Raw genomic sequence first — 27,454 nt, forward strand, 5'->3', positions numbered from 1 at the left:
CTCACACTCAGTCCCGTTCACCTATCACCCCCTGTGCTCACTGACCAACATTGGCTCCCACTCAAGCAATGCCTCCATTTGAAAATTCTCCTCCTTGGGCCCAATTTTACCACTGTAAAAGTAAATGGAATTTTGAATTAAGCTAAATTCTGGCCGATTCTTTTCAAATCCCTCCACGGCCTCCTTTTTTTCAAATCACCATGTGGTCTCACACACTCTTCCCATCTCTGTAATCTTCTCCATCCCTACAACCCTTCGAGATATCTGTGCTCCACTAATTCTGGCCTCTTCAGTATCCCCCGTTTCTATTGCATAACCACCGGGGGCCATGTCTTCAGCTGCCTGGGCCCCACCCTCTGGAATTCCCTCCCTAAATCGCTCTGCCCCTCGATCTTTTTTGCACCTTTAGGACATTCCTTGAAACCTACCTCTCTGACCTACTGGTCATCTGAGCTAATATCTCTTTATGTGGCTCGGTGTCATCTTCTATTTGGTAATCGCTCCTATGAAGCTCCCTGGGATGATTAAAGGTGCTATATGAATGCAGGTTGTTTCTGTTGTGGTGCTGAATTATTTTCAGGGGATGTCACTATTGCTAAGCAATCAAACACTTTCTTACTGTGTCCAGAGAGAGCTACAGGAAGGCTGTTGACTATAATCGGCTCTGCAAGGCTTTGTTTAATGTTTAAATATAGAGGAGTGGAGACATTGTTATATCGGTCACTCAGAGCTGAACAGAAACCTGTCTCTTTCAATACAGATACAGGGAAGAGGCTGAAATGAAATCTGTCCCTTTTAACCTGCACAAAAGCAGGATGCTCAGATTCCCAGGCTGCAGAAGGAGTCCATTTGGCCCATCGTGCCCCTGCCATCTCTTTGAAAGGACTCTCTGATTCATCCAACTGCTCTGCTCTTTCCCCAGAACCCTGCAGATTCTTCCTTTTCAAGTATTTACCCTTTGGAAAGATACTATTGAATCTGCTTTCAGGCAGATCAGAACAATTCAATGTGTCAAAAAATAAAATGTCAACTCCCCCTCTGGCTTCTTTGCCAATTACCTTAGAGGGACTCACTTTTTGTTAAAGAGCCTGCCAACCTCTCTCCCCCACTTTCCCTAAAGTACATGAAGCTAATCTTGAAAAGTCCAGAAAAATTAAATACTTTTATTGATAAAGGTTTATTCATGAAACAGGACATGGTTAAAAAAAATAGAAAATTACTTAAGGATTGAAGACAACCAGAGTAAAAGGATGTGCACAATGTTCTGGAGCCAAATGGTTTCTCTTTAATTCATCTGTCCCTGTTCGCTGCCCTCTTTGTGGAACACCTCCGCTCAGTCCACAAGCATGACCCTGACCTTCCAGTTGCTGCCATTATAATTCACCACCTTGCTCCCATTCTCACATTTCTGTCCTCGGCTTGCTGCAGTGTTCCCGAGAAGCCCAACACAAGCTGGACGAACAGCACCTCATCCTCTGATGAGGCACTTTACAGCCTCCTGGACTCAACATTGAGTTCAATAACTTCAGACTGTCAACCCTGTCCTGTGTTTTGATTTTTTTTTGCCAAGTGCCAGTCTGCATCTTGTTTTCATGTTTTTGCTTTCAGACAGAGCTGTCCTTTATTCTGCTATTAACACTTACTCTGGACCAATGCTTTGTTTCTTTACTACAACAATTACCTCTCCCTTTGCCTTTTGTTCCATGACATTTTTGTTATTTAATCTCACCTGCCCTCTAATCAACCCCTGACTTTCCCTTTTGTTCTACCAGACCCTACCCACTTTCTCAACAGCAACAAACCCATCATATTTCTCCCTCTCTGACATTCTGGACAAGAGTCATATTGGACTCGAAATGTTAACTCTGTTTCTGTCACCAAAGATGCTGCCAGACCTGCTGAGTTTTTCCAACACTTTCTGTATTTATTTTAGGTCTACTTGTAGTGGTAGGAACAATCACTATTTACTATCCAGGATAAAATAAATGTACTTCATTAGCTTTTGTGGATCATTTCAGTGGAAAAGTGCACTCCCAGGCTCAAAGACCATCACATTTCTCCCTCTCTGAAGTTCTGAGGAAGAGTCATATTAGACTGGAACTCTGTTGCTCTCTCCAAAGATGTTGCCAGACCTGCTGAGTTTTACCTGCACTCTCTATATTTATTTCAGATCTACCTGTAGTGGTAGGAATAATCACATTTACTATCCAGGATAAAACAAATGTCCTTCACCAGCTTTTGTGGATCATTTCAGTGGAAATGTGCACTCCCAGACTCAAAGAGCATCAGCCACTGGAAGCAAAGTCATGAGACCAGCCAGTCCAGCAGAAAGAAACCCACCGACCCTCCCACTTCACTAATTGTCAGAATGAACATGGTTAAGTCCTGGATGTGATTAACAGCAGCAGTAACAGCAGAATTCAACTCCTGGAATCACTTGTGAACTTGGTGTCACTGCAGGTGAGATAACTGAGCAAATCCCTTCCTGCACTCAGAGCAGGTGAACATGCTGGTGTGACTCCAAGGACGATAACTGACTGAATCCCTTCCCACAAACAGCAGATGAACGGCGTCTCCCCACTGTGACTGCTCCAATGAATTTCCAGGTGAGATGGGTATTTGAACCCCTTCCCACAGTCCCCACATTTCCATGGTTTCTGCATGGTGTGGGTGTCCTTGAGTCTCTCCAGGTTCAGTGATCAGTTGAAGCCTCATGCACAGTCTCTCCTCACTGTGAATGGTGTGGTATTTTTTCAGGCTGTGTAACTGGCTAAAGCTCTTCCCACAGTCAGTGCATTGGAACACTCTCACTCAGGTGTGTGTCTTGGTACTTTTCCAGTCACACTGATATTTAAAATCTCTTGAAGCAAACAGAACAAACATTTCTCCTTCCAGATTCAAAGGCCGGTGATACTCAAGTCCCATGAATCAAGTGGCTGCGTCAGATCTTGATGTGATGATTGGTTTGAGGTTTTTGTCTGCAAATCCTTCCCTTCTAACATCCTGTAGAAGGAGATTACAAAAGTCATCACTGCCAGTACAGGATAGAAATTCAGAACAGACAATTCTAGTTTCTATGGTGCACTCGTTCCACAAAAACTGTACATCTCCATCCCACACACTCCCTCTCAATTTGCAGTATTTAATATACACCCAACAGTACTGCACTAAAATGTGTGTAATACATAGTACTCTATTACATAATTAGAGATACATGGAGCTGTGAGGGAAAAATCTATTTCAACAGCCAGTGGTGATGCCCTGGAACTCACTGCCTATGAAGGTGGTGGAAGTGGAGAGAGTCATTGATTTCAGAATGAAATTGAAGGGAATAAACTTGCAGGGGAACAGGGATATCGAGGGGGAATAGGACTGACTGAATTGCTCCACAGAGAATCGGCATCCACTCGAGCTGCTAAATGGACTCCATAATGACTCTATGACTGGCAACGTATAACGTAGTTACAGTACTATATTACAAAACTAGAAATAATAAACATTATTACAGAACCATCAAAAATATAGCTAATATATACCATATAACAACACTAGACATATTTTTGTCCAAAATTAATTTACTGTCCCACTAAACGTCAGCCATCTCCTGGGGAAACCACCCCTTTAATTGTGAACATTCGGAAAGAGACCATCCTTTCATCCAGACAAATAAATGTGTCAAGCTGAGGAAGCAAAGGATGTCAATGTCTTTAAGAGAGAGAGAGATCTGCGCCAACCTTTCCAGAGTCTGCACCCTCCCTGGATTCACTTCCTTTCCCTTCAGTTCCTGCAAGTCAACAATTTCCCCCAGAATGAGAAAAGAAATGGAAAGAGGGAGAAAAGAAAATGTGTTACTCACAGATGTTGGACACAGGAGGAAGTTTTAGTCTGTGTGAAGCTCAATTTTCATTCACACAAAGCCCGCGCTCTGATTGCCTGGAGGACCATAGTCTTTCCAGTCCTCCAACTCTTAAACAAAAACAGAATTACCTGGAAAAACTCAGCAGGTCTGGCAGCATCGGCGGAGAAGAAAAGAGTTGACGTTTCGAGTCCTCATGACCCTTCGACAGAACTTGAGTTCGAGTCCAGGAAAGAGCTGAAATATAAGCTGGTTTAAGGTGTGTGTGTGGGGGGGCGGAGAGATAGAGAGACAGAGAGGTGGAGGGGGTTGGTGTGGTTGTAGCGACAAACAAGCAGTGATAGAAGCAGAATATCAAAAGATGTCAACAACAATAGTACAATAGAACACATAGGTGTTAAAGATAAAGTTGGTGATATTATCTAAACGAATGTGCTAATTAAGAATGGATGGTAGGGCACTCAAGGTATAGCTCTAGTGGGTTTTTTTTTTTATTTTATATAATGGAAATAGGTGGGAAAAGGAAAATCTTTATAATTTATTGGGAAAAAAAAAAAAGAGAAGGGGGAAACAGAAAGGGGGTGAGGATGGGGGAGGGGACTCACGACCTAAAGTTGTTGAATTCAATATTCAGTCCGGAAGGCTGTAAAGTCCCTAGTCGGAAGATGAGGTGTTGTTCCTCCAGTTTGCGTTGGGCTTCACTGGAACAATGCAGCAAGCCAAGGACAGACATGTGGGCAAGAGAGCAGGGTGGAGTGTTAAAATGGCAAGCGACAGGGAGGTTTGGGTCATTCTTGCGGACAGACCGCAGGTGTTCTGCAAAGCGGTCGCCCAGTTTACGTTTGGTCTCTCCAATGTAGAGGAGACCACATTGGGAGCAACGAATGCAGTAGACTAAGTTGGGGGAAATGCAAGTGAAATGCTGCTTCACTTGAAAGGAGTGTTTGGGTCCTTGGACGGTGAGGAGAGAGGAAGTGAAGGGGCAGGTGTTGCATCTTTTGCGTGGGCAAGGGGTTGTGCCATAGGAGGGGGTTGAGGAGTAGGGGGTGATGGAGGAGTGGACCAGGGTGTCCCGGAGGGAGCGATCCCTACGGAATGCCGATAAGGGGGGTGAAGGGAAGATGTGTTTGGTAGTGGCATCATGCTGGAGTTGGCGGAAATGGCGGAGGATGATCCTTTGAATGCGGAGGCTGGTGGGGTGATAAGTGAGGACAAGGGGGACCCTATCATGTTTCTGGGAGGGAGGAGAAGGAGTGAGGGCGGATGCGCGGGAGATGGGCCGGACACGGTTGAGGGCCCTGTCAACGACCGTGGGTGGAAAACCTCGGTTAAGGAAGAAGGAGGACATGTCAGAGGAACTGTTTTTGAATGTAGCATCATCGGAACAGATGCGACGGAGGCGAAGGAACTGAGAGAATGGGATGGAGTCCTTACAGGAAGTGGGGTGTGAGGAGCTGTAGTCGAGATAGCTGTGGGTGTCGGTGGGTTTGTAATGGATATTGGTGGACAGTCTATCACCAGAGATTGAGACAGAGAGGTCAAGGAAGGGAAGGGAAGTGTCAGAGATGGACCACGTGAAAATGATGGAGGGGTGGAGATTGGAAGCAAAATTAATAAATTTTTCCAAGTCCTGACGAGAGCATGAAGCAGCACCGAAATAATCATCGATGTACCGGAGAAAGAGTTGTGGAAGGGGGCCGGAGTAGGACTGCAACAAGGAATGTTCCACATACCCCATAAAGAGACAGGCATAGCTGGGGCCCACTCTGCGACAAGATTTCCGGATTTCTCTGTTGCCTTGTTCACCTTCATTGCTTTCCATTTCTCTCCTAGTGTTTGACAAGGTGTTTACTAAAACCCGCTTTCACAGCCATATCTCCTTTCTCAGTGACTGTCTCCGTCTCCGACTTACCCCACATGGATTTCAACTGAAATTCCACCCCTCATGTTTCGAACCCACCCAGGATTACAGGTATCTCCGGGACATAAAACGTTTCTCGGACTGCTGTTCCCGTCACATTCTGAAATCCACTCTCAGTGCCATGCGCCGCCATATGAACACACTCGACCTCTCCCTCCAGCAGCACCGCCGTACCCTTTTTCAAAGCTGCGCGTGCCCCCAGTTTCATTTTATCCTTCGGCTCATCCGACGCCTCAACAAGAAACTTTTTCTCTTTCTCTCAAGTGCTAAGGAACGCAAGCTCCAACAACTCATCGACACCAACACCCATCTAGGACCCTCCACCCCTGCCTGTCCCTCCGTCCCCACCCCATCTTCCAATCCCAACCCCAGCCGTGTATTCACTATACCCCCTGACCTTCCCCTCTCCGATGCTGAACGTTCAGTGCTCAGCAAAGGACTTAGTTTCATACCCTTACGCCCTCACCTCAATGAATTTCGGGCTCGGCATGATACTGAACTCTTCTTCCGCCGTCTTCGTCTCCGGGCTCACTTCTTTGGGCAGGAGTCCTCTCCCAGTTCAACGGATCCTTTTACCCATCTTCAATATTCTCCCTCCACCTGGACCCCTCCCTCTGGATTCTTACCTTCTCTCGATCTTTTCATTGAGAACTGTCGGCGCGACATTAGTCGTCTCAATTTCTCTGCTCCTCTCACCCATTCTAACCTGTCTCTCTCTGAACTTACTGCACTCCATTCTCTCAGGTCCAACCCTGACATTGTCATCAAACCCGCTGACAAGGGTGGTGCTGTTGTTGTCTGGCGCACTGACCTCTACCACGCGGAGGCTGAGCGTCAACTCGCAGACACTTCCTCCTACCTCTCCCTGGACCATGACCCCACCACTGAACATCAAGCCATTGTTTCCAGGACTGTCACTGACCTCATCTCCTCTGGGGATCTCCCTCCCACAGCTTCCAACCTGATGGTTGCCCAACCTCGGACGGCCCGCTTCTATCTCCTACCCAAAATCCACAAACAGAACTGCCCCGGTAGACCGATCGTCTCAGCTTGCTCCTGCCCCACAGAACTCATTTCTCGTTATCTTGACTCCCTTCTCTCTCCCCTTGTCCAGTCCCTTCCCACCTACATCCGTGATTCCTCTGACACCTTACGTCACATCAACAATTTCCAGTTCCCTGGCCCCTACCGCTTCCTCTTCACCATGGACGTCCAATCCCTCTACACCTCCATCCCCCACCAGGATGGTCTGAGGGCCCTTAGCTTCTTCCTCGAACAGAGGCCCGAACAATCCCCATCCACCACTACTCTCCTCCGTCTGGCTGAACTTGTTCTCACGCTGAACAATTTCTCCTTCAACTCCTCTCACTTCCTCCAAATAAAAGGTGTGGCTATGGGTACCCGCATGGGCCCCAGCTATGCCTGTCTCTTTATGGGGTATGTGGAACATTCCTTGTTGCAGTCCTACTCCGGCCCCCTTCCACAACTCTTTCTCCGGTACATCGATGATTATTTCGGTGCTGCTTCATGCTCTCGTCAGGACTTGGAAAAATTTATTAATTTTGCTTCCAATCTCCACCCCTCCATCATTTTCACGTGGTCCATCTCTGACACTTCCCTTCCCTTCCTTGACCTCTCTGTCTCAATCTCTGGTGATAGACTGTCCACCAATATCCATTACAAACCCACCGACACCCACAGCTATCTCGACTACAGCTCCTCACACCCCACTTCCTGTAAGGACTCCATCCCATTCTCTCAGTTCCTTCGCCTCCGTCGCATCTGTTCCGATGATGCTACATTCAAAAACAGTTCCTCTGACATGTCCTCCTTCTTCCTTAACCGAGGTTTTCCACCCACGGTCGTTGACAGGGCCCTCAACCGTGTCCGGCCCATCTCCCGCGCATCCGCCCTCACTCCTTCTCCTCCCTCCCAGAAACATGATAGGGTCCCCCTTGTCCTCACTTATCACCCCACCAGCCTCCGCATTCAAAGGATCATCCTCCGCCATTTCCGCCAACTCCAGCATGATGCCACTACCAAACACATCTTCCCTTCACCCCCCTTATCGGCATTCCGTAGGGATCGCTCCCTCCGGGACACCCTGGTCCACTCCTCCATCACCCCCTACTCCTCAACCCCCTCCTATGGCACAACCCCTTGCCCACGCAAAAGATGCAACACCTGCCCCTTCACTTCCTCTCTCCTCACCGTCCAAGGACCCAAACACTCCTTTCAAGTGAAGCAGCATTTCACTTGCATTTCCCCCAACTTAGTCTACTGCATTCGTTGCTCCCAATGTGGTCTCCTCTACATTGGAGAGACCAAACGTAAACTGGGCGACCGCTTTGCAGAACACCTGCGGTCTGTCCGCAAGAATGACCCAAACCTCCCTGTCGCTTGCCATTTTAACACTCCACCCTGCTCTCTTGCCCACATGTCTGTCCTTGGCTTGCTGCATTGTTCCAGTGAAGCCCAACGCAAACTGGAGGAACAACACCTCATCTTCCGACTAGGGACTTTACAGCCTTCCGGACTGAATATTGAATTCAACAACTTTAGGTCGTGAGTCCCCTCCCCCATCCTCACCCCCTTTCTGTTTCCCCCTTCTCTTTTTTTTTCCCAATAAATTATAAAGATTTTCCTTTTCCCACCTATTTCCATTATATAAAATAAAAAAAACCCACTAGAGCTATACCTTGAGTGCCCTACCATCCATTCTTAATTAGCACATTCGTTTAGATAATATCACCAACTTTATCTTTAACACCTATGTGTTCTATTGTACTATTGTTGTTGACATCTTTTGATATTCTGCTTCTATCACTGCTTGTTTGTCGCTACAACCACACCAACCCCCTCCACCTCTCTGTCTCTCTATCTCTCCGCCCCCCACACACACACCTTAAACCAGCTTATATTTCAGCTCTTTCCTGGACTCGAACTCAAGTTCTGTCGAAGGGTCATGAGGACTCGAAACGTCAACTCTTTTCTTCTCCGCCGATGCTGCCAGACCTGCTGAGTTTTTCCAGGTATTTCTGTTTTTGTTTTGGATTTCCAGCATCCGCAGTTTTTTTGTTTTTATCTCCAACTCTTTACATTGGTCAACCCCTCAGCATGATGGGAAGGGGGCGGGCTCTCCCCGCACATGCGCAGCTTCCTCTCTCCCGAATTCTCCGTGCGGCTTCTCGCTCTGGCTGAAGCCGTCAGCCTGTTGCTTGGAAACCTTGGCTGGAGGAGGTGGAGGGGGAGGGGGAACAATGGGTCGGGGTGGGGCTCCCGTGTCTGCGCGCCTGGCCTGCGGATTGGAACCCGACGACATCACCGCGGAGCAGAGTGATTCCTATTGGCTGATTCCGGCGTCACAATGCGGAAGTTGGACAATTAGCTTCAGACTAAAACTTCCACCTCTGGGCAACATCTGTGAGGAAATCAATGTTCCCCCCTTTCCATTTCTTTTCTCATTCTGGGGCAGATTGTTGACTTGCAGGAACTGAAGGGAAAGGGAGTGAATCCAGGGAGGGTGCAGACTCTGGAAAGGTTGGCCCAGGTCTCTCTCTCTCTCTTTCTTAAAGACATTGACATCCTTTGCTTCCTCCGCTTGACACATTTATTTGTCTGGCTAAAAGGATGGTCTCTTTCCTCATGTTCACAATTAAAGGGGTTGTTTCCCCTGGAGACGGCTGACATTTAAGGGGACAGTAAAATAATACAGGGCAGAGATTTGTCTAGTGTTGTTTTATGGTACATATTAAATGTTCTCTTTCTGCTTCTCTTATAAAATATATTTATTATTATTTCTAGCCCTGTAATATAGTACTGCAGCTATGTTACATATTTCCAGTCATAGAGTCATTACAGCACTGAAGGAAACCATTCGGCAATTCAAGTCCTTGTCTATTCTCTGTAGAGCAATCCAGTCCGTCCTGTTCCCTATCTATATCCCTGTTCCCCTGCAGGTTTAATTCCTTCGAATTCCTTTTGAAACCGCTGATTGTCTCCACTTCCACCAGTCAATAAGTTCTCGGTCTAGCGGCCTCCACGAAGATTTTCAGGACTCTGTATCCTGCACAAGAACCACAATGTGTGGATCTGTTGATCAGCATGAATCAGCACCTTCAGGAGAATTAGGAGGGTGCATATTAGGTACAGCGGAGTGAGAATTTAGGGAGAGTGTCTGGGGCAGAGATTTACAGCTTTTGGTCAATGAGAGAGGAAAGAATGTTCCATAGAAACTAGAATTGTCTGTTCTGAATTTCTATCCTGTATTGACAATGATGACTTTTGTAAACTTCTTTTATAGGATATTAGAAGGGAAAGATTTGCAGACAGAAATCTTAAACCAAACATCACGTCAAGATCTGACCAAGTCGGTCAATTCATTGGGAGCTGAATATCAATGGCCTTTGAAGCTAGAAGGAGAAATGTTTGTTTGTTCTGTCTGCTTCAGAAGGTTTAAAAATCAGTGTTATTGAAAAAGCACCGAGACACACACACCCGAATGAGAGTGTTCCAGTGTACTGACTTTGGAAGGAGATTTAACCAGATACGCAGCCTGAAAAAGCATCCCCATTTACTGCAGCAGGAGGGGCTGTACACATGCTCTGTGTGTGGACCGCTCAGTTGGTCATGAATCTGAAGAGACCCAAGGACACCTGCAACATGGAGAAACAGTGGAGATGTGGAGACTGTGGGAAAGGATTCATAACCCCATCAAAGCTGGAAATTCATCAACGCAGTCACACTGGGGAGCGGCCGTTCACCTGCCCTGTGTGTGGGAAGGGATTCACTCAGTCATCCCACTTGCAGACACACCAGCGAGTTCACACCAGGGAGAGACCGTTCACTTGTTCCGAGTGTGGGAAGGGATTCTCTCGGTCATCCCACCTGCGGAGACACCAGCGACTTAACACCAGGGAGAGTCTGTTCACCTGCTGCGTGTGTGGGAAACGGTTCACTGAGTCATCCAGCTTGCTGAGGCACCATATCACTCATACCAATGAGAGACCCTTTAAATGCCCTGACTGTGGGAGTGGCTTCAAAAGTTCTCAGGAACTGATGTTTCACCAGCGCATTCACACTGAGGAGAGACCATTCAGCTGCCCTCACTGCACAAAGAGATTTAGAAGATCATCCAACCTGTGGGAACACCAGTGGGTCCACACCAGTGAGAGGCCATTCACCTGCTCTGAGTGTGGGAAAGGATTCATTCAGTTGTCCAAATTGCAGATGCACCAGCGAGTTCACACTGGGGAGAGGCCGTTCACCTGCTCTGGTTGTGGGAAGGGATTCAAGGATTCATCCACCCTGCTGAGACACCAGCGAGTTCACACTGGGGAGAGACCATTCACCTGCTCCGTGTGTGGGAAGGGATTTGCTTATTTATCCAGCCTGCTGAGACACCAGCGAGCTCACAGTGGGGAGAAGCCATTCACTTGCTCTGAGTGTGGGAAGGGATTCTGTGATTCATCGAACCTGCTGACACACCAGCGAGTTCACACCAGGGAGAGGCTGTTCACCTGCTTTGAGTGAGGGAAGTGATTCACTCAGTCATCCAGCCTGCTGAGACACCAGTGTGTTCACAAGTGATTCCAGGGGTTGGATTCTGCTGTTATTGCTGCTGTTAATCACATCCAGGACTGAACCATGTTCATTCTGACAGTTGGTGAAGTGGGAAGGTTGGAGGGTTTCTTTCTGCTGGACTGGCCGGTCTCACGACTTTGCTTCCAGTGGCTGATGCTCTTTGAACCTGGGAGTGCACATTTCCACTGAAATGATCCACAAAAACTGATGAAGGATATTTATTTTATCTTGGAGAGTAAATAGTGTTTTTCCTACCATTGCAGGTAGATCTAAAATAAATACATTTGTCTCTGTTCCATTGAGTCTCAGGGCTGGAGAGAGGATTTATGAAAATGGAACCATGGATGATGGACTTCAGTTAATTGGAGAGACTGGAGCCGCTGAAATTTCTCTCTTTAGATCATAGAGTCATTAGGTTGGACACGGGACCATCACGTTCCTGACTGTAGAAGGCTCCCTGTAGAGCAAACCAGTCAGTCTCATTGCTCTGCTGGATCCCCGTAACTCTGTAGGTCTATCTCCCTGAAGTGGTCATCCAGCTTCCTTTAGAAACCATTCCCTCATCCCTGCTTCTGCCACCCTCATAGGAAGTGGGTTCCAGGTCATTACCACCCGTGTGAAATGTACACACATCTCATAGACACAGAAGGAGGCTATTCTGCCAGTCCTGCCCCTTTGAAATAAATACCCAATTAATCCCATTGCCTTGCAATTTTCTTTTCCTTTCAAGATTCTGTCCAGTTCCCTTTTGAAAGATACAGTCAAAACTGCTTCTCACATTGTTTTCAGGCAGTGCATTCCAAATTACGACAATTTGCTGTGTTTTCAAACAAATCATTCAGGATATAGTGTGTGTGGATTTTCACAGAGTATACAAGAACGTGTCAAAGGCATGTTAATTCCATTAGTAATTACAGGGTCTTAATTTTATGATTTTGATGAGGGGACCGAGTGTCACGTATCATATTTGTGGACAACTGGAAAAAATTGCACTTATATAGCACCTATCGCTAGCACAAGACCCCTGAAGCATTTTAAAGCTGATGCAGTGCCTTTGAACTGGAGTCACTGCTGTAATGTAAGAAACTGTAGGTAGGCCTGCAAAGTCAAATTTTGTTTTAAAACTTAATCACTTTCACATTGTATTCACTGTTATGAGTAACAAGGTCAAGGAAGCCATCTTAATTTAACATATGGCTTCTTGCAGCTGTTTCACAGTCTGCAACTTTTCTTCCTTAACTATATATTGATCTTGGATTAAAAGCCAGTTATGAAACATCTAATTATTAAGTAATCAACCTTGATTAGTTGATACTGAGTTCTGTAAAACACAAAGCACAGTACGTAACATTAGATGTGATTCTGTGATTGGACAACATTTGCTAAACAATGCTGACAACTAATTTAGGATTATCAGTCGAGCTTGCAGTGTAGTGCACTTATGTGTTCTAAAAACTATGTATATTAATATGCAGAGCCCTCTTATTTGCAGACAGGAAGAACATGTACACAGATTCACCTGTTTCAACTGAATAAAATAGGCAACAGCCATACTCTGGTTCATTTGCCATGGCAATGCCTTGACCAATCAGAGTCAACCTGCCTGATTTGAATTTAAACAACCCTTGGCAGTTGACTATCAGTCATCAATTCAATGGTGCATTCTCCCTGTCGATGCCTCTACCAATCAAAGTCCATTTCGCCAACCAATCAGCACTTTCTTCTCATGAAGTATTAATTGTTGTTCCCTTTGCACTTGGCATTCTTGTGCAAGATGAAAAGCTTCGACATGTCTCTTCTGCAATTACTGTTTTAAATAACTACCAACCAGGAACAGATGATTGAATAAGTCGTGACCCTTAATTGAGTTACAATTAATGAATCAATAATGAATCAGTAGTTATAATAAAGACAGAGTTTTATTTGCTGTAAGAATGTAAAAGCTTAATTGCTGTGTATGTAAAAAATGTGTAATGGAAGATAAATGTAGTGGCAAGAGAGACCTTCAAGTTCTGATTAGCCTCAAAGTTTGAATCTCTATGAATAAGGGATGGTATACAATAAGGTAAAGGCATAGTATGAAACAGTTCTGTTGTATTCTTGTCTAAGATAATGAGAGAAGGTGGTGTAAGTAATTGAGGAACCAATTAAATCTAGTAACTAGACTGACCAATTGTCATGTTATAATAGGCCCAACTCTGACGTGAGGTAATGGTCAGTTTGGGGATAAAAGTAGAGGTTCTGAAGGTCTTCCTTGCTAGCCAAGTACTGAAGACTCCCGAGGCCAAGTTCCAAGGAAATTACTGTCAAAGAAGGAGCCAGAGAGGGTTATGCTTCTACGGACTGATCACCCACATGAAGTTGTAAAAATCAATGTCTTAAAGTTGTGAAGTAAGCCTTTTTCTTTTAATAAACTTCTTTTTAAATTTACTATCCAGACAATTCTGCCTTTGCCTTAATTGGTTAAAGTCTTGTCTAAATCGACGTTAATTCATTAAATGGCAAGTTGGAGTGACTGAAATTAATTATGTAACAGAGAACGAGATCAGATAATATCAATCTTAAATTTTAATAATTGCATTTATATAGTGGCTTTCACAACCACACGATGTCCCAAAGTGCTTTACAGCCAATGAAGTAATTTCAAAGTGCAGTCACTGTTGTAATGTGGGAAACGTGGCAGATTTACACACAGCAAGATCCCACAAACAGCAATGTGACATTGACCAGAAAATCTATTCTTAGTGATGTTAATTGATAAAAATCGGCCAGCACACTGGGGATAACTCCCCTGCTGAACTTCGAAATAGTGGCCCCGGGAAGTTCTAAGTCCACCTGAAGCAGCAGACAGGGCCCTTGGGTTAGCATCTCATCCAAAGTACAGCTGCTCTTACAGTGCAGCACTCCCTCAGTGCTGGCACTTGGAATGTTGGATACAACTTTTGTCCTCAGGTCTCTGGACTGGGACTTGAACCAACAACCTTCTAACCCAGAGGTGAGAGTGTGAGCCACTGACCCACAGTTAACACTATAGACAATACAAAGTTAGAAAGGGAAAGCAACTCTTTAAAATCCCCCACCCATTGCCTTTAGTGCCTAAGCTAATAATAAAAACCCCGAATAAAAAGCAGCTATTTAATAGACAAATGTTGAAGTGTTCATTTAAAGTCACAAGTTTCAACTTCCCAACTGAACTTTGGACACCTTCCTGTCTCTCTATTACTGGTGTCAATGACAGCCAGACAATGGAGCTGAGGGCTGAATTTAACTGAGAATAATGGACCCTGCACCCCAGTTGGGAAACTGCCATGGGCGTCACACTAACAGAGAGACAGGAAGCTGCTGGAAGACTGACTGGGAAATGGGCCTCCAACCAAGGAGGAGGGTGTGTCCTGATAGAGGTCTTTAAGATTGTGAAGGGATGTGACGGGGTTGATATCAGGAAAATGTTTTCAGTTGTTTGGGGAGACCGGAACTGGGGGCCATAAAGATCAGGCTGTCACTGTATTGTGTACAGATCTGTGCACCACACTTTTGGAAAGATGTGAACACATTGGAGAGAGTACAGAAGATGTTTACAAGGATGGTTCCGGGGATGAGAAACTTCATCTATGAAGATAGATTGGTGAAGTTGGGACTGTTATCCTTGGAGCAGAGAAGGCTAAGAGATTTGATTGAGGTGTTAATGAAGGGTGTCATGAGGGTTCTGGACAGAGTAGATAGGGAGAAACCGTCCCTGCTCATAAAAGGATTGAGAACAAGAGGGCACAGATTGAAAGTAATTTGCAAAAGAAGCAAATGTGACGTGAGAAAAAAGCTTTTTCACACAACGAGTGGTATGGGTCTGTAATGCACTGTCTGGAAGTGTGGTGGAGGCAGGTTCAATCGAGACATTCAAGAGGGCATTCGATGTTTATTTGAACAGAAACAGGAGTACCGGGAAAAGGCACTAAGCTTTTTAAAAAAATTTTCACAGTATTTGAGCGACACTGGCAAGCCCAGCATTTATTGCCCACCCTTAATTGCTTTGCTCGGTCATTTCAGAATCAACCACATTGGTGTTGGTCTAGGATCACAGGCCAGACCAGGTAAGGATAGCAGATTTCCTTCGCTGAAGAACATCAGTGAACCAGATGGGTTTTTGTAACAATCAATGATAGTTTCATGGTCACTATTATTAAGTCTAGTTTTATATTCCAGATTTATTATCTGAATTCAAATCCCACCAGCTGCTGTGATGGGATTTAAACCCCTGTCCCCAGAAAATTAGCATAGGTCCAGCGATTACTAGTCCAGCGATATTACCACTGCGCCATTATCATAATGTCCTTTCAAACAGCAGGTACAGACATGGTGGGCCAAATGGCCTCTTCCAGCAATGAAACAATTCTCTGATTCTGATATTCTCACTGATAAATTCAATAGAGAATTCAGAAGGAAACTTTCTTTGCTTTGAGAGTGGTGAGAATGTGGAACTCGCTACCACTGGGAGTGATTATGGTAAATAAGATAGGTCCATTGAAGAGGGACGAGGTGAATACTTGAGGGAAAAAGGGATAGAAGGTTCTGCTGACAGGGGTGAATGAAGGAGAACTGGAAGAAGTTCATGTGGAGCATAAACGCTGACATAGACCAACTGGCCTACTGTCGGAATGAATATGGTTCATGATTGGATGATCAAGTGAATCTCTTCCCACATTCGGAGCAGGTGAACAGACACTCTCTTGTGTGACTGTGCTGTTCTGTCAGCAGGTGAGCTAACTGAATGAAACCCTTTCCACACAGTGAGCAAATGAATGGCCTCTCCTCAGTGTGAAGTCGCTGATGGGTGAGTCAGCTGATAGAACCTGTAAACCGCTTCCCACCTGGAGCAGGTGAATGGCTGTTCCTCAGTATGAACACGTATCCAACTCAGATGGGGATCAGAATCTCTTTGCACTATCCCAATATTTCCATGGTTTCTCTGTAACAAATGTGTCCTTGAGTCTGTCCAATTGGATGATCAGTTTAAGCCTTGATAAGACACCAACCATGGATCATTGATATCTTTTCCAACAGCCAGAAGAGTGAACTATTTCTCTTTTTAGGTTCAAAAACCAATGATATTAAGAAACTGATGAATCAAGTGACTGTCAGATTTTGATGTATTATCTGTTTTGAGTTTCCGATCTTGTAATCCTCCCTCTCCAATACACTGTAAGGGGAGTTTCCAAAAAAATCACTCTAACAACAGGATCGAAATTCAGAACTGACAATCCTGGTTATCAACAAACACCCTTCTCCCATTCAAACTATGAATCTCTGCCCAACACACTCCTTCCTCTCTATTGATTGAAATACTAATTCGTCCTACTATCCTCCTCCTGCTTTCCCCCAATTCTCCTCCCCTGAAGGTGCTGACTTTCGGGTTCAGTTTCACACTCACCTATTGCTCTCCCCAATATGTCACCCAGGCGTCTAAATCTTTACACCTGAAGTTAACAAACTGTTTTGCTAAGGGGGAGTCACGATCATATCCAGTGACTACCCACATGTACTTTGTGTCAGGGCGGGATCACTGCGCCTCCCACCCCCACTTTCCATCCCATTCCCAGGAGTTTGGAGACTGGGCTCCGGATGAGTAAAACAAAAACAGAATTACCTGGAAAAACTCAGCAGGTCTGGCAGCATCGGCAGAGAAGAAAAGAGTTGACGTTTCGAGTCCTCATGACCCTTCGACAGAACCAGCTTATATTTCAACTCTTTCTTGGACTCGAACTCAAGTTCTGTCGAAGGGTCATGAGGACTCGAAACGTCAACTCTTTTCTTCTCCACCGATGCTGCCAGACCTGCTGAGTTTTTCCAGGTAATTCTGTTTTTGATCTGTGAGTAAAATACTTTCCTTTCTCCCCCTTTCCATTTCTTTTCTCATTCTAGGGGGAAATTGTTGACTTGCAGGAACTGAAGGGAAAGGAAGTGAATCCAGGGAGGGTGCAGACTCTGGAAAGGTTGGCGCAGTTCTCTTTCTCTCTCCCTGAAAGACATTGACATCCTTTGCTCCCTCAGCTTGACACATTTATTTGTCTGGCTAAAAGGATGGTCTCTTTCCTAAAGTTCACAATTAAAGGGGTGGTTTCCCCAGAAGATGGCTGACATTTAAGGGGACAGTAAATTAATATGGGACAGAGATATGTCTAGTGTTGTTTTATGGTACTATATATTATTGACGGTTCTAGAATTAAATACATTTATTATTATTTCTAGTCTTATAATATAGCAATTTAACTACGTTATATATTTCCAGTTATAGAGTCGTTACGGCACTGATTGAGTCCATTTGGAAACTTGAGACCATGCCGACTCTCTATAGAGTACGCCAGTCAGTCTAGTAAACCTTCTCTGAACTGCTTCCAATGGAAGTATGTCCCCCCTTAAAGAAGGAGGCCAGAACTGTACACAGTACTCTAGGTGTGGTCTCACTGTGCAGTGATATCCTGTGCAGCTGCAGTAAGACTTCCCTACTTTTATACTCCATCCTCCTTGCAATAAAGGCCGACATTCCAATTGCCTTTCTCGTTACTTGTACTGCAGCATTCTGCAGTCTCCCTCCATTTAAATAATGCTCCATTTTTCTATTCTTCCTGCCAAAGTGGACAATCTCACATTTTCACACATTATATTCCATCTGCCAATATTTTTCTCCCTCCTAAACCTATTGCTATCCCTTTGTGGACTCTTTGTATCCTCCTCACAACTTGCTTTCCTATCTATCGTTGTATCATTGACAAATTTGGCTACAAATTGCCCCCCTGGACAATACAGTCTGAGAGGACAAAGATATGTCTAATGTTGTGACTGAGGTGTTATGATGTGGGAGATGACGTGTGCCAGGTGGACCAAATCCACAAGGGAACCTTGGCCATGCTACCACAATATTTTTGAAATTTGTATTTATTACGAGAAGCTGTGTGCACTGAATTCAGAAACAAGGAGTCCACTAAGACCTTTAGAGATTTTAAACATGAAATTAAAATATTTATTAACAAAATAAAATATTTCAAGCAAATACATATGACTACAATTACTTAATACTTTAACATATCATAAAATTCCTAATTAAGCTGACTCTAAATCTTGACGTCAGATCTTGACGTGATGTTTAGTTTGAGATTTTTGTCAGCAAATCCTCCCCTTCTAATATTCTGCTAAAGGAGTTTACAAACATTATTGTCAGTCCCCTTTAAGGCAACAATCCAAAATAGATTTTAAATTTAAAAAACAAGTCAGCAAGTTACCACTGTACACACTTGACAGTGGAATTCCAAAAGCTTGTCTCCAACTTTAGTTACAGGACACAGTTGACTTATGCACAAATGGATGGAGGCTTCCTGAAGGCTGTTTCACACACTCCTGCTAGATCTTACATGGTCCACCAACATAGCCTTTTATTCTCCTTCATATATGTTTGTCTCTTTAATATGTAAATTCCATTGTTCCATAGGTCTTTGGAACTTTACCTTTCCCATACTAAAACAATCTTTCATGTTGCCAATATTGTCAGTAACCTTTGGGAAAAATGAACACGCTGCTTAGCCTTGCTTATCTGGCTAGTTGCAAAAAAACTAACAGCCGTTGAAATCCAAACAACCCCGTCACTTATATATAAATGCAAATTCCCTTCATACCTTATGTGCTAAGACCCTATAGATGTTTACTCATTAGCATTTCAAGTACATTTCTACAACTAACTTTTGATAATTTCAAGCTTGCACCCAGACTTATACCCATAAACCTACTTGACAATAAACCAGAATAATATTGTGAAAATTATTATACTTTTGTAATGGGGGACACTTTAGATATATTATTAATAGTTTTGTAATAAAGTTCATTTGTTATCCTTCTAGTCTTGGAGGACAGTACTGTAGCTACTTAATATATTCTAATTTCTATGGAACATTCTTTCCTCTTTCATTCCCCAAAAGCAGGTAAACTCCATTCCACACACTCGCTCAATTCTCATTCTGCTGCACCTAAGACACAGAAGGAGTCCATTTGACAACTCGAGTCCATACCAACTCTTTGTAGAGCGATCCAGTCAATCCCATTCCCCCTTCTTCATCCCCGTTCCCCTGCATGTTCATTTCCTTCAAGTGCCAATTCAATTTCATTTTGAAATTATTGATCATCTCTAGAACCACCACGCTCATAGGCAGTGGCTTCCAGGTCATCACCACTGGCTGTTGAAATAAAGTTCTTCCCCACAGCACCATGTATCTCTAATCATGTAATAGAGTCCTGTGTGTGTTACACACATTTTTGGTTCAGTAATGTTGGGTGTATCTTAGGTGCAGCAGAGTGAGAATAGAGCGAGTGTGTGGGATGGAGATTACCTGCTTTTGGGGAATGAGAGAGGAAAGAATGTTCCATAGCAATTAGAATTATCTGTTCTGAATTTCTATCCTGTACTGACAATAATGTTTGTAAACTCCTTTAGCAGAATATTAGAAGGGGAGGATTTGCTGACAAAAATCTCAAACTAAACATCACGTCAAGATCTGACAGACTCACTCGACTCATCGGGACCTGAATATGATCAGCCTTTGAATCTAGAAGGAGAAACGTTTGTCTGTTCTGTCTGCTTCAAAAGATTTTAAACATCAGCGTGACTGCAAAAGCATGAGACACACACACCTGATTGAGAGTGTTCCAGTGCACCGACTGTGGAAAAAGCTTTAACCAATTTCAGAGCTTGAGAAAAACATCACCATTCACAGCAGCGAGAGACCGCACACGTGTTCTGTGTAAGTACAAGGCTTCAACTGATCATAGAACCTGGAGAGACACAAGGGCACGCGCATCATGGAGAAACTGTGGAAATGTGGGGACTGTGGGAAGGGATTCAGATCCCCATCTGCGTTGCAAACTCATTGGCGCAGTCACACCGGGGAGAAGCCATTCACCTGCTCTGAATGTGGGAAGGGATTCACTCAGTCATCTCACCTGCAGAGACACCAGCGAGTTCATACTGGGGAGACACCATTCACCTGCCCTGAGTGTGGGAAGGGATTTAGTCAGTTATCCAGCCTGCAATCACACCAGCGAGTTCACACTGGGGAGAGGCCGTTCACCTGCTCGGAGTGTGGGAAGGGATTCAGTGACTCATCCCCCCTGCTGATGCACAAGCGAGGTCACAGTGGGGAGAGGCTGTTCACCTGCAGTGAGTGTGGGAAGGGATTCACTCGGTCATTCTACCTGCTGTCACACCAGCAAGTTCACACCGGGGACTGGCTCGTCTGTTCTGAATGTGGGAAGAGATTCACTCGGTCTTACGACCTGCACACACACCAGCGAGTTCATACTGGGGAGAGGCCGTTCATCTGTTACGTGTTTGGGAAGGGATTCCCTCAGTCATCCACCCTGCAGACACACCAGCGAGTTCACACCGGGAAGAAGCCATTCACCTGTTCTGAGTGTGGGAAGGTATTCAGTGATCCATCCACCCTGCTGAGATACCAGCGGGTTCACACCGGGGAGAGGCTGTTGGCACGCTCTGAGTGTGGGAAGAGATTCACTTGTTCATCCGAGCTGCTGACACACCATGACAGTCACATTGATTAGAGACGTTTTAGATGCTCTGACTGTGATTGTCAATTATGTCAATTGAGGTTAAGTATATACAGGTGGAAATCATGGATTGGATAGTTACTTGAGCACATATAAAGAGACCTTTACTAACATAGAGTGGAGTGGAGTCAGGAGGTATATACCCGTAATGTTTCACTCAGTGGATAAATCTATACCAAATAAAGATTGGCTCTGGTTTCTTCCTTCACCATCAGGCTGTTAGGATTATAACATGGTAACAGAGAATGTATGTTTAATGGTGAAGGTTGGAAACTAAAGGAAATTAAAACTTCACACAGAAACTTACAACCTGAGTAGCTTTTGTGAGAAATGGCTGAAAGCAAGTGGAAATTGTCAGGGTCTGATTACCCGCCGATGTTCTCGGAGTCTGAGCCACACGACCAGTGGAAGAATGAAGTGGATATGTGGACACGGGTTATGTCCCTACCAAGGAGGAAAGAAGGTCTGGTCTTGGCATTGTCACTTCCCAACAAAAGTAAATTCAGAAGCAAAGTATTTAGTGAGCCAGATGCCTGTCAGTTGGATACTGATGAAGGTTTGGATCTTCTATTCGGCTTCATTGATGAGATTTACAAGAAAGATGATCTAGTGGATGCCTATGAAGCACAGTTGGACTTTGACAGGTTTCAAATGAGGGTGAAAGCATCTTTAGCAGATCTGGATATCACAACAAAAGACAGGATTGGAACAGCATTAATAGGTGAATGAACCCCAGGAATGACCAAGGAACAATTAACAGGTGTTTCAGGCCTGACTCAAAATATCATTATGTGATGAACTGCCCAAAGCGGAAAATCAGGGTCTTTGAAGTGACACATGATACAGAGAATTCTGAGGCTGAAGATGATGATGATGATCACTCTGAAGGAATTGTACTAGTCACAAGGAGATTTGGTCCAGTGATGAGTGTGTTAGTCACAGACTCATTCAACTGTGCTGTGTTAGGCAGTGGCTGCACCTCATCAGTATGTGGATTAGATTGGTGAAAATGTTACCCAGATTCACCTTGTACTGAGGATCGACACAAGGTTAAGGGGTATGAAAGTTCTACTTGTCCTGGTTTGGTGATGTCAGTACGTTGTAGTCGCTAAAAAGAATGGGGATTCCCTGCAAAATAACTGGAGTCAGCCTCTTTCTCAGTGTTAACTGTTAGACTTCATCTCGATGACACATTTATGTAATTAATAAGGCTTATATTACCAAATTGTACTGTATGTAAGCTTAACGATGAAGTCTTCAATTCCCTGTCTTCTTAAGTTCCAGATACTGTAATGTAGCTTTAAGGAAAAAAAAACTGATGTTAAGGTCAGGAAGGGGTCAGAGCACCAGGTGTTCCAGGACACCCTCTTTAGATACAAGTTATAGTTCACAGTTAGAAGGGACTCCAAGCTGATTGACTCAATTTGTCATTGGGAAATGAGGAACACTTTTCGGTCAAGAGTCACAAATATTTGTTTAAGAAGTTTTTAGTTTTGTTGAACAGCTGCACCAACATGGGTTAAATGTAACAAAGTTACCTTTAAAAAAGGTCCATTTGGTACCTCAAGTCCATGCTGACTCTCTGTAGAGCGACCCAGTCAGTCCCATTCCTCCTCTATATCCCTGTATCCCTGCAAGTTTATTGCCTTCAAGTGACCATCCAATTTTCATTTGAAATCGTTCATCATCTCTGATTGCACTACCTCATAGGCAGCGAGTTCCAGGTCATTCTCACTTGCTGTGTAAAAAAAACCTCTTCCTCACATCCCCCCACATCTCTCACTTAAAACCTTCAACCTGTGTTCCCTCGTCCTTGGCGGGAACAGCTTTTCTTTGCCCAGCTGATGTAAACCTGTCATAATCTTGTACACCTCTATCAAATCTCCCCTCAACCTCCTTTGCTCCAAGGAGAACAGTCCCAGCCAGAACAAAGAAACAAGATATGTTCAGGCCTGGAATAAAATGGGAATGTTTACAATTCCACTGGGCAGTGAAGGAATTGGAATAACTCACCTTGGGTATAGTTGAATGGAATAGATCAATCTGGTATCCATGTAGATTCTAGTGAAATTCAGGGAAGTGTAGACAAGATGAATAAGTCGATAGCTTTCTCTCGGAAATGTTTATATCATTTGCTTCTGAACCCTTTTTTAAAAGAAAACCACAGTTGAAATCTTGGCCACTACCCGAAATATTGGGACTGCAGACAAAGAGATCAGCAAAGCTCTTGAGGCAGACCCACACACCCCCGACCCCCCCACCCCCACACACACACACACACCCTCCCCCCCCCACTGCCCCCATGAAATTTAGATAAGATAACAAGAAAGTCAAAAAATGTCTGTCATGCTATTGGGATACCAGTGTACATGCAGATGCGATTTGTTAAATGTTAAGCAGCTAATAGAAGGAAATTCATGGTGAAATACATGGAAGAGTCCCAAACATACACAGCGACTTGACAAACAGTATGACATGGAATGGTTAATGTGGCCAGAGGAACAAGACAACATTTTGATGTGATCAGGGCACTGACACACACTCCAGAGAGAAACTGACTTTAAAACAGTCAGGATAGAATTAAAGACACCAGTCATGGTGAAAAGTGAATCAAACTAAACTGAAAGGGATAACAAATTATGGATTGGGACAATGAAGGTAGGAGCAATCACTATTTACTATCCAGGATAAAATAAGTGTCCTTCATCAGCTTTTGTGGATCATTTCAGTGGAAATGTGCACTCCCAGGCTCAAAGAGCATCAGCCCACTGGGAGCAAAGTCGTGAGACCAGCAGAAAGGAACCCTCTGATCCTCCCACTTCACCAAGTTTCAGAATGAACATGGTTCAGTCCTGGGTGGGATTAACAGCAGCAATAACAGCAGAATCTAACTCCTGGAATCACTTGTGAACTCACTGGTGTCTCAACAGATTTGATGACTGAGTGAATCTCCCACACTCGGAACAGGTGAACGGTCTCTCCTCGGTTTGAACTCTCTGCTGCCTCAGCAGGGCAGATTAAACAGTGAATCCGCTCCCACGCCCAGAACAGGTGAACAGTCTCTCCCCAGTGTGAACTTGCAGGTGTGTCCGCAGGTTGGATATTTGACTGAATCCCTTCCCACATTCAGAGCAGGTGAACGGCTTCTCCCCAGGGTGAACTCGCTGGTGAGTCAGCAGCGTGGATAGATGAGTGAATACCTTCCCACACTCAGCGCAGATAAATGGTCTCTACCCGGTATGAACTCGCTGGTGCGTCAGCAGGTTGGATGATTTACTGAATTCTTCCCACGCTCAGAACAGGTAAATGGTCTCTCCCCAGTGTGAACTCGTTGGTGTGTCAGCAGGTGGGATAACTGAGTGATTCTCTTTCCATACTCAGGGCAAGTGAACGGCCTCTTTCCGGAGTGAACTCACTGGTGTGTTCGTAGGTTGGATGGATCACTGAATACCTTCCTGCACTCAGAGCAGGTGAATGGCCTCTCCCTGGTGTGAATTCGCTGGTGTGTCAGCAGGTGAGATAACGAATTGAATCCCTTCCAACAGTTGGAGCAGGTGAATGGCCTCTTCCCAGTGTGAACTCGCTGGTGTGTCCGCAGGTTGGATGAATGAGCGAATCCTTTCCCACACACAGTGCAGGTGAATGGCCTCTCCCCAGTGTGACTGCGCCGATGAGATTCAGATGGGGATCTGAATCCCTTCCCACAGTACCCATATTTCCAAGGTTTCTCCATGGTGCGGGTGTCGTTATGTCTTTCAAGGTTCGACAATCAGTTGAATCTTCCTCCACACACAGGACATAAGTATGCTCTCTCCGCTGTGAATGGTCCAATGTTTTACCAGACTGTGTAACTGGTGAAAGCTCTTTCTGCAGTCAGTGCACTGGAACACTCTCACTCAGGTGTGTGCGTCTTCGTGCTATCTTGGTCAGGCAGATGTTTAAAGTCTTCACAAGCAGGTAGGACAGAGAAACATCTTTCCTTATAGATTCAAAGGCTGATAATATTCAGGTTCCATGAATCAAATGACTCTGAGATCTTGAAGTGATGTTTGGTTTTGAGTCTACTGTCTGCAAATCCTCTTCTTCTGATAACCTGTAAAAGGAGATTAGATAAATCATCACTGTTGCAACAGGATAGAAACGCAGAACAGACTATTTTAGTTTCTGTAGAACATTGTGTGCTCTCCATTCTCACTTTGTCGTACCTAATATGCACCCAATAGTCCTGCACTAAAAATGTGTGTAATATAAAGTAGTCTATTACATGATTAGAGGTACAATGGGGTGTGAGGGGGAAACTTTACTTTGGCAGTGAATGGTGATGACCTGGAACTCGTTGCCTACGAGGGTGGTGGAAGTGGAGGCGATCAATGATTTCAAAATGAAATTGGAACAGCACTTGATGGAAATAAACTTGCAGGGGAATGGGGATATAGAGGGGGAATGAGACTGACTGGATTGTTCTACAGAGAGTCGGCATGGACTCAAATTATCAAATGGACACCTTCTGTGCCATGATGACTCTGACTGGAAATATATAACGCAGCTGTAGTGCTATATTACAAGACTAGAAATCAGAATACATTAAGTTTAAATGACCATAAATAATATATCTACGGTGCACCATACAACAACACTAGACATATCTCTGCCCTAAATTAATTTACTGCTCCCTTAAATGTCAATCAGTTCCTGGGGGAACCACCCCTTTCATTGTGAACATTAGGAAAGAGACCATCCTCTTAGCCAGACAAATAAATGTGTCAAGCTGATGGAGCAAAGGATGTCAATGTCTTTAAGAGAGAGAGAGACCTAGGCCAACCTTTCCAGAGTCTGCACCCTCCCTGGATTCACTTCATTTCCCTTCAGTTCCTGCAAGTCAACAATTTGCCCCCAGAATGAGAAAAGAAATGGAAAGGGGGAGAAAAGAAAGTGTTTTACTCACAGATGTTGGACACAGGAGGAAGTTTCAGTCTGTGTGAAGCTCAATCTTCATTCACACAAAGCCCGCGCTCTGATTGATTGGCTGGAGGATCAGAGTCTTTTCCCATTGGTCAATTTCTCGCATGAAGACAATGGGGCAGCGAAAGCCTTCGTGGGCCAGGGAGAACCTTTGACCCCCAAGGCCGAACTGAGCGGTTGGCGAATGGGAAACGCCATTCTCTGCACATGCGTAACTGCCCCTCTTCCTTGGACATGCGCAGTCCCAGGGCGCCCGCATAGAGCGGTTTCCCCAGCGCAGGGGGTTTTGGGAGCTACACCCGCCATTATTCATCCGGCCCCCCCTCTCCGAACTCCTGGAACTGGGATGGAAAGTGTGGGTAGTCACTGGATTTGATTGTGACACCCCCTTAGCAAAACATTTTTTTTTAACTTCAAGTGTAAAGATTTAGACACCTGGGTGACATATTGGGGAGCGCAATAGGTGAGTGTGAAAGTGAACCCGAGAGTCAGAACCTTCAGGGGAGGAGAATTAGGAAAAATCAGGAGGAGTAGCATGAATTAGTGCGTCAATCAGTCGGGAGGAGGGAGTGTGGGGGAGACAGATTTGAGTTTGAGAGGGAGAAACATGTTCAATGTAAACCACAATTATCAATTCTGAATTTCGCTCCGGTACCGACAGTGATGATTTGATGACGTCAACCCTCTCGCACCCGTTCTTACTCTGAAAGTTCTCCATGAAGTCAGCCCTCAGCCTTCTCTTTTCCAGGGAAAAATCCATCCTGTAACTGAAACACTCTCAGTTCTAGGATCATCCTTGTGAATCTTTCTTGCACTTTCTCGAGTTCCTCTCTGCCCTTTTAAAAATAATGGGCACCTGGAACAGTTCACAATATTACAAGTGTGGTCTAACCAATGCTCGATACAAGTTTAACCTGACTTCTCTGCTTTTCAAAACTATTTTTCTGGAAATGAGCCCCATATATGGGCCCCACAGTTCAGGAAGGATGTCAAGGCTTGGAAAGGGTGCAGGGATTTAGTACGGGGACAGGAATAAGGAACTTCAGTTATGTGAACACACTGGAGAGGACGGGGTTGTTCCCCTTAAGAGCATTGAAAGCTCAGAGGAGGGTTGATAGAGGTGTTCAAGATCATGAACCGTTTACATTAAGTAAATAAACAGAAACTTTCCATTGGCAAAAGGGTCGTTCGCCAAAGGACACATATTTAAGGTGATTGATATAAAAGCCAGAGGGGAAATGAGGAAGATAAATTTTTACACAGTGAGGTGTAGTGATCCAAAATGCACTGCCTGAAAGGCTAATGGAAGCAGATTCAACAAGGGGAATTGGATATATTCTGGAAGGGGACTAGTTTGCAGGGCTCATGGGGAAAGGGCAGGATAGTGGGACTAATTGAGTAGCTCTTTAAAAGATCCAGCACAGGCACTAAGGGCCGAATAGCCTCCTTCTGTGCTGTGAGACTCTGTGATGACAGAAAATAAAAGTGTGTCTGTAATATGTACAGTGATGTCAATAATATCTGGA

At 44.6% G+C, this 27,454-nt stretch overlaps 1 protein-coding gene and 2 long non-coding RNA genes across 4 annotated transcripts; 1 reads left to right on the forward strand and 2 right to left on the reverse strand.

The window, feature by feature from the left end:
• Positions 1 to 1,158: 1,158 nt before the first annotated feature.
• Positions 1,159 to 4,041, reverse strand: LOC121273562. The gene is made up of 2 exons (XR_005942048.1): positions 3,857 to 4,041; positions 1,159 to 3,003 (listed from the first exon to the last, which is right to left on the reverse strand). It is a non-coding gene; the product is annotated as an uncharacterized LOC121273562 (long non-coding RNA).
• Positions 4,042 to 9,094: 5,053 nt separating this feature from the next.
• LOC121273577 (gastrula zinc finger protein XlCGF7.1-like) lies at positions 9,095 to 12,896 on the forward strand. The gene is made up of 3 exons (XM_041180741.1): positions 9,095 to 9,200; positions 10,081 to 11,116; positions 12,836 to 12,896. The coding sequence occupies exons 2-3, from the start codon at positions 10,377 to 10,379 to the stop codon at positions 12,894 to 12,896; spliced, it is 801 nt and encodes a 266-aa protein (XP_041036675.1). The 5' UTR covers positions 9,095 to 9,200; positions 10,081 to 10,376.
• Positions 12,897 to 20,376: 7,480 nt separating this feature from the next.
• LOC121273729 lies at positions 20,377 to 26,119 on the reverse strand. Of its 2 annotated transcripts, none has more exons than XR_005942064.1 (4): positions 25,912 to 26,119; positions 23,883 to 25,059; positions 22,980 to 23,111; positions 20,377 to 21,644 (listed from the first exon to the last, which is right to left on the reverse strand). It is a non-coding gene; the product is annotated as an uncharacterized LOC121273729 (long non-coding RNA). The 2 variants fall into 2 exon arrangements; XR_005942063.1 differs by having other exon boundaries at positions 20,377 to 22,264.
• Between the last annotated feature and the right edge of the window lie 1,335 nt (positions 26,120 to 27,454).

The sequence above is a fragment of the Carcharodon carcharias genome, assembly GCF_017639515.1.
Source record: "Carcharodon carcharias isolate sCarCar2 chromosome 27 unlocalized genomic scaffold, sCarCar2.pri SUPER_27_unloc_1, whole genome shotgun sequence".
Taxonomy (NCBI): domain Eukaryota; kingdom Metazoa; phylum Chordata; class Chondrichthyes; order Lamniformes; family Lamnidae; genus Carcharodon; species Carcharodon carcharias.